Consider the following 8,124-nt stretch of genomic DNA (forward strand, 5'->3'; position numbering starts at 1 on the left):
ACGAGCAGAATAATTGTTAACAAACAAACGGATCATGCATCAACCAAAAAAAGTATTACACCGAGAAAAACACATTGCTAACACCTCACCTAGCTACCACTCAACTAAGAAAACATCAACATAACTTGTTCATTTTTTGTGTTGATTTAAGTCATATTTACACAGCTTTTCTAATAGTATAAGTTGCATTTTTTAATTCTTAACGAGAAACAAGTGTCAAGAAGATGTCTTTCCTAGCCTAAGCTTAATGGTAAAGTTACTTTTCTCCTTATTAAAGTAAAATAAAAATTAATTGACGTGAGAGAGAGCTTTATTTAAAAATAAAATGTGATATAGACAAATTAAAATGAAAAATGAGTGGGAAAAAAACTGAAAAGGAAAAGTGTGATACTTATTATGTGACAAAGAGAGTACATCATTTGTTGTCTTTGTTTATGTCTAAGTGAGTTCAATTTCGCTTCATCAAAATTATGTTCTGGATTGATAATCGAATATCTGTAATTAACTTTTATTTTCTGTTTTAAATTTATATATATGACTCCATATCAAAAAATGTCTTTATTGCTTACTAATTTGATGGTATTAATATTATATAAATAAAAGTTGTGTCTTTATTAATATATTTCTATGCATCCATCGGAGGATATATGGTAGTAGGGTCCTCTTCTAATGCTTATAACACCATAATCTAAAATTAAGACTAAGTCTACATCTTTGGATTTTGAAATGAGTGGATGAGATTAAAGCTCACAAATTTCAATAAATAGTAGACAAAATATCAACAAAAGGGTAATATCGTCATTATGTTATCATATGATAATTTTCGTAGGTGTTTTTTTATATCAACATAGTGTATAACAAATATCAACAATATGACATGAGAATATCAACACAAGTACAAGAAAATATCAACACAATTTTATTGATACTATATTGAGATTTTGCATATACTATATTGAGATTTTTTTATATTTGTTGATAAAATCTGCTTATCAATATGTACGAAAATTGAAATATAATTTATCAAATTTCATTATCCGAACATCGTCGGAATATATGCAATTGAGATCTCGTTGAAATCCTTATAAAATTACCTTTAATTTGATATATTTTTTGTGAAAAATAATTTAAATCGAGAGAATTACGTAAATTTAAAGTTTTGAGATGATTTTGATGAGAGAAAATTGACATTAATACCCTTTAAGTTTATTTAATAATTTTTTTTAATTTAAAATATAATCTATAGGACACTATTTTAACCACTAAATATCCTAATCTAATGGTAAAAATTTAATCTTAATTTATAATTAATAATTAGTTAGCAATTGATCACTAGTTCATGGTATATACGGAGAGAGTTTGGATCTCAAGTGGCCGGCCATTTGGTGATAAAGTTAGATGGTCGGTAAAGTTGAAAGGGAAATATTGGCCCATTCACATTTTTTCGTAAATTATGCAAATATAGACTATGAGTCTTGAGATTTGCCTATTTTGTTCACTTCCTTTTCTAGTTTTCTTTTTTTTTATCCTTCAGATTGTAATGACTTTTTTCGTATAAATTAAAGAAGAATGCATTTTATTTTCCTAACATCCAAAGGTATATATGATGTTTATCAATTTTGCACGTGAGATCTATCTAGTTGGGTCTGAATGCACTAAATCTAAAGTAACACATGTTAATTTATTGGATTGGGGTGAATTATTTATATAGCAATAATTAGAAAACAACTTTATGAAATTGAGAGAAATGAAATTATTCCGAAAATATCGTGGAATATACTAAATAAAGAATAATGCTATGCGGCCACATTATGGCCAGCCATAAATTAAGTAAATAACAAAAAAATTGATTTTTTTTTTCAAATTTTTGGTTTAATACTATTTGATTTTACTTTTATATCATCTTCATTATATGTTGCTCAACATGTTAGTGTTGTTCTTTCGTAGTTTTTGCTCAACTTATTACTACTGTCATTTCTTGATTGTTGCTCAACGTATACAGTAATTCGTGATATTAATGTGTTTTACGTAATGGAATTCAAAGATAAGTATCAACTCACTAGTCCATTCACACACATATAAGTTTATATCGGTAATTCTAATTTTTTTATACTTGTAAATGGACTAAATTAACTTTTTATGGCCGGCCACATTATGACCATTTAGCATCACTCCTAAATAAATGCCAACCTTGTATCAGCCTTTAGGTTATATGTTAGATCTATAATTGGTCCATCAATCATTTCAAGAAAGTGATATTTGTAATTTGGGCGGTTTGGACGGTAAAGACTTCAATCAAACAAACTTACCTATTATACTTTTATTTTGTGGTATCATGAATAAACGACCTATTTTAAATCACATTTGTATATTTTTAAAAGAATTTATTTAAAAAAAATTGCATCATATATCAAGATTTTTGAATGAAATGCTAAACTCAATACGGGGTTTTAGTAATAGTTAAAGCGATGACCGTATCTAATCGATCAATTATCGGTCAATCGATGATTGATTAATTAACAAGTGGTTCGATTTCCGATTCTTATACCAGTAACTAGTGCCAGTTCAATTTTCGGTTATTACTGAAGAACCTGCAAAAGATCAATTTGTACATTATTAATACTAATTTATACTCCAATGTGTTCTAATTTTCTAAATATATCTTTAGAAAAAAGAGAAAATAATTTATTTATTGTATACCCAACATCTATGTGTAGTTGGAATGCTATTTATGGAGTACTACAAGAATAGTTGTGGATGTAAAAAAAGGGGCCCAATGTTAAACACGTGCCCGAAAAGCTTCTAATGGGCTTTAGCATTCAAATATCGGTCATATACGGCCCATATTTAATGGGCCGGATTCAATACTCAAAAGGGGAGTCCTACAAAGAACTCAATACCTGTTTATTTATTCCATAATTCCACCTCTTTCTTTACACACTAATAATGGAGTATTATAAATAAAATTTATAGAGAAACAAAATAAACATATATGATTCCTTACGTTAGATTTCGAAATTAGTAAACAATGCATAGTGACATATTTTAAGAGGGTAAGGCTAAGATTACTGTATAGATCAATTTTCATGAAATTTAATTATGATTCATTAAATTTCAAATCAATTTATTACTATTAATGTTCTAAAAGTTATATATTTAAGAAAAGTTGATCAATAGGAGAGAACATGAACTCGAATATGGAAACTATCTCTTCTTGGCATTAGGAAAGAGCCTCAACATTAAAAAAACAAGTTGAATAAAGAGATTAAAGATTACAAGAAGCCGGAATTAATTATCATAAATTCCGGCAATTTACATATTTATTGTGATGTCTGAAAATCAAATCCTTGATTGAGGAAGACTCTTGCAATCCATACCTTCACACTCTGCAAGTTCACCTCCATCTCTCCTTCCATCGTCTGCTCATTACCATCACAATCAAGTTAGTCTAATAAACAAAAAGCAATGCCAAATTTCCCGAAAACCCATGGAATTCAGTCAAATTATGATCCAAATTGTCCGCAGTTATCCCATAACAATTTTCTAGCGAAATTGCATCCGATTTAAAGTTGCGAAACAAACTAGAATTTGACCAAATTTCATATTTTTTTCGACAATTTGCCCTAAAACATTAAAACACACAAATGTATATGCTTACATGCAAAGTGAAAGTGAAGACATAGTTTTGATCAGCAGAGACAGTGAGATTCGAGCTCCGAACGTCGAAGGTGGTGAGAGACTCGAGAGATCGGTAGAGAGCGGCGGCGACGCCGTGGCCTTTGTTTGCCACTATTTTCACGTAAAACCCTCTTTCTTCTACTTGAGACACCTCCATCTACACAAAGATATAATTTCAATTAATTTAAACTTTTCTCAACATGTTTCTACTAACACTCCAATTTTTTTTAAAAAGCACTAGTTACCTTAAAAATGATCTTGGGTGTGGGGTAGAAGCATGTCGTGGGATTAGATTGGATGCCATTTTGAGTAGTTTTATGTTTGTAGTTTTCCTCGAAACCTGCGATCTCTGCCTTCATCTTCTTAGCCTGATTTTGTAGGTCTTGCACATACAACACTGCGTCGCCCACAATCGAAGCTTTGTCCATCTACACACATTCAAAAAATATTAATTAAATTTTGTCGTAATTTGGAGTAATTGAAGGATATATGAACTATATTTGAGTTTTAACTAATTAAAATTGAAGATTTATAGTACTCCATCGGTCCCTAAAAATTTGTTATCTTTCACTTTTATCATTTTTTGTAGTGGATCCCACATTCTACTAACTCATTCACACTCATTATAAACCTAATAGTATATAAAAGTAGGACTCACATGTCACTAACTTTTTCAACTCACTTTGATTATATTTCTTAAAATATGTGCTAGGTCAAATGGTGACAAATTATTGAGGATGGGGAAGTAATATTTATAAATTGTCAAATTTAGAATCTCTCAGGAGACAAATAATACGTATGTTCAATCAAAGATTTTATATCTTTTCTTTCTATAACTAAAAAGTGTACTAGTAGTAGATTAACATGCATGATTCAGTTAAACGTATGAAATAAAAAAAAGTAACAAGTGAGTTCCGCCAACTATTGTGTTTAATTATGAATATGGATTACAATTGCAATATCTCTTATTTTCGGGGACGTATGATTAGATGATGACATGAATTGCTAAAACGAAGTAGTAATGTGACACGATTTTGTAAAAATTAATTACTACTATGATTTACATAATTATAATTACCTTAGTGATGTTAGGAACCAAGGAGCGCAATGCATAGAGCTTCTCCTTCATGCGGCCTCTCCTCCGCCGCTCCGACACTAACGTCTTCGACCGGTCCGCCTTCCTCGCCCCCGGCACGGTGGTGACCCCCGAGCCCCCCGACGATTCATCCTGATCGTCCATCAAATACTCCTCCTCCTCGTCCTCCGCCTCCGCCTGTTTCATCTCACATGCCGCATTAACCAACCCGAACTCATCAAGCCCCGCCGCCGCCTCAAAATCGAACATCCCCACATTCGGCGGCGGTGGCGGCGCCAGAAAATGGCAGTCCTCAACGGCGGCGTTAATGCCCTGATAGCCGTAATCTTGATTGAACATAGGCTGATGAAAATCGTCATTAATTTGAACATTTTCGCCGCGAATTAGATCGATGAATTGATGGAGATTGGATTCATCCATGAAATCGATCAGGCCAAGTTCATTTGTGTAGTATTGGGGAAATGGGATCATTCCGTTTTCATCTCGAAAATTATCCATTTTTTTGTATGAATTATCCTTGTTTCTTGATTTTTGGGGTATTTATAGTGAAATATATGTAGTGTGAAAAGCATCTAGCCTTAAATATGCAAGGCTTATCCAGGGGAAGTGAATATGTTGTTTTAATATTTGAATACCTAAATTTACAACGAGGCTGTCGGAATCGGAGGTTTGGATGAATAGACAAGTACTTGGGTAAATGAGACTTAATTAATCATGTTTATTTTGTAAGTACTATTTAATTTGATAATTGTCGGTTTCCAAATGCGCATGGAATCGTTTTTGGAAAAGAAAATCCCCACCTCCTTGGACTTGTCCTAAATGATAGAATTGAGTGAGTGTATATGTCTATGAAGTAATCATGGTGAATGGTGATATAGGGTGACACGAGAGACAACTGCGAACATGGCGGGGGGAAAATCATGATCGATACAAAAAGCTAATTAAATTCGTGAATAAATAGTGAAATTACTAAAATGTACTCTTTCATCTTACTTTTTCCAAATTTATTAGGGAATCAACTATTTCGTGTAAGTATAATAGAGAAAAAGAATAACAATTTTGCCCCTAGAATCTAGGGTCTTGGACCTTGTTTGAAACCGCCTATTTAGGATTACAAAACCTTGGGTTACCATCTTTATATGAATTATTAATAATCATATACTAATACAAGTTAGGATATAAATGAAACATGCATGATCATGTAATTTAATTATATAGTTATGCTTATTTACATGAATAGAAAATTTGAATTGTTACAATTATAGCATTTGAAAATCTTATGGAGTTATAACTTATAACACTTCACCATTGAAAATCGTGTTATAATTGATATTGATGTTTTTTTCCACCAAAAGCTATGGCATTTCGCAAGATAATCGATAATTAAAATAATACTAGTAGTGAGTTAATACCATGAAGGCCTCTTGGAATTATGTAACTTAATTTAGCATTTTATTTATATTAGATACATTTATAAACTTAAATTTGTAAGATTTAGGAAGACACGAAACTAGTGATTATGGCTCCCATTTCGTTCTTTTTTTTGAAACTACCTCTGATTCAATATCATTGATTCGAGTTTCACTTATTAATTTGTACAAAATGTGAACTTGATCCTTAGGTATTGCGATAGTAACGACTTGGAATGTCAGTACTCGTGGTCAATCGAAAATCGAAGTTGTCACCCACTTGTTAAAAACAAAAATACACTATTAATTTAACATAGACGTCAAATGTATTTTTGTACTACTTCGGAGCTTCTACGTACGTAAACACAATCAATTTCACTAATACTTAAACATAATAAACAAATATACAACTATATTTAATTTCAGTTTTGTAAGTAAAGCTTTCGATTCGTTGACTTTTGCGTCATATTGCAACATTCGTTGACTTAATGTGAATGCCAATATTCGTTTGGGAATAATTAAATTAGTAGTATTAGCAAGCGTCAGTGATGACCAGAATTGGATTAAGACAACCTTTAATCAATTCTCTAGCCAATGGCGTTATGCTGCTTAATTAACTTAATCACTCCTAATTGTCCATTTAAAGTGTCATTAAATATTGGCTCGTGCTAATTGTGCGTTCTAGTTATGTCGGCACGTGCCTCTATGCAACACCACATCTAGCCACGCATCGGTAAGCCACGTCATCTAATTGTGCGTTCTAATTACCATCGAAATTTATTGTTTCGATAAAAAAAAATTAAATGAATTGAATTTTGTTTAATAATGGAGTAGTATTTTAAGTTAGTTCAACTTGAATTTTTCAACCTCATATACTACATTCAATTTTTACATAACAACAAAAAGTTATGAATAAAAACGCAATTTTATACAATTCATGATAAAACTGAAATATGAGTAATATTTTAAAATTTTCAAGTATATAATATTTTTCATGCTATTTATTTAGATAATAATAAATATTATAGTACTATAAAAATGTGTCTAGAAAAATTAGAAAGCGTATCATTTTTTGTGAATTCCCAAAATGATAAAGCATGTGCTCCAAGTTTTAAAAAAAGAGGGAACATCATTTTAAGTCTATGAACTTTGCCAAATTATCATTTTAGGTCCGTGAACTTTGAAAATCTTATTTTAGGTCCGTGAACTTTGAGTTAGTTTCATTTTAGGTCCTTTTTACTATTTCCAAGTTTTTTGGACGAAAATACCCTCAATACCTTAAAATATATATATTTTTAATAAATTTATCATATACTCATATTTTTTTATAAATATCTTTACAATATATTTTTGTCAAATTTTCTAAATATAATTTGACCTTAAATATTATCACTTAATTTTGTGACATGCAAGTAAAATTGCTTCTTCAATTTTTTATATTAATTTTTTTAAAATTGAATAAATAACTTTTCTCTAATAATAAAAAATTGAATAAAGATCTTTTCTTGCATGTCACAAAATTAAATTATAATATTGAAGATCAAATTATATTTAGAAAATTTGTCAAAAATATATTGTAAATATATTTATAAAAAGATCTTTATTCAATTTTTTTATTATTAAAGAAAAGTTCTTTATTCAATTTTTAAAAAAATTAATATAAAAAATTGAAGAAGCAATTTTACTTGCATGTCACAAAATTAAGTGATAATATTTAAGGTCAAATTATATTTAGAAAATTTGATAAAAATATATTGTAAAGATATTTATAAAAAAATATGAGTATATGATAAATTTATTAAAAATATATATTTTTTAAGGTATTGAGGGTATTTTCGTCCAAAAAAACTTGGAAATAGTAAAAAGGACCTAAAATGATACTAACTCAAAGTTCACGGACCTAAAATAAGATTTTCAAAGTTTACGGACCTAAAATGATAC

The 8,124-nt window shown here is 30.0% G+C and overlaps 1 protein-coding gene across 1 annotated transcript; it reads right to left on the reverse strand.

The window, feature by feature from the left end:
• Window positions 1–3,304: 3,304 nt before the first annotated feature.
• Window positions 3,305–5,272, reverse strand: LOC121741206 (transcription factor FER-LIKE IRON DEFICIENCY-INDUCED TRANSCRIPTION FACTOR-like). The gene is made up of 4 exons (XM_042133909.1): window positions 4,757–5,272; window positions 3,924–4,106; window positions 3,659–3,835; window positions 3,305–3,419 (listed from the first exon to the last, which is right to left on the reverse strand). Exons 1-4 carry the CDS (start codon window positions 5,270–5,272, stop codon window positions 3,321–3,323), a joined length of 975 nt encoding a protein of 324 aa, XP_041989843.1. The 3' UTR covers window positions 3,305–3,320.
• Between the last annotated feature and the right edge of the window lie 2,852 nt (window positions 5,273–8,124).

Source organism: Salvia splendens, chromosome 7, assembly GCF_004379255.2.
Source record: "Salvia splendens isolate huo1 chromosome 7, SspV2, whole genome shotgun sequence".
In the NCBI taxonomy this organism is placed as follows: Eukaryota; Viridiplantae; Streptophyta; class Magnoliopsida; order Lamiales; family Lamiaceae; genus Salvia; species Salvia splendens.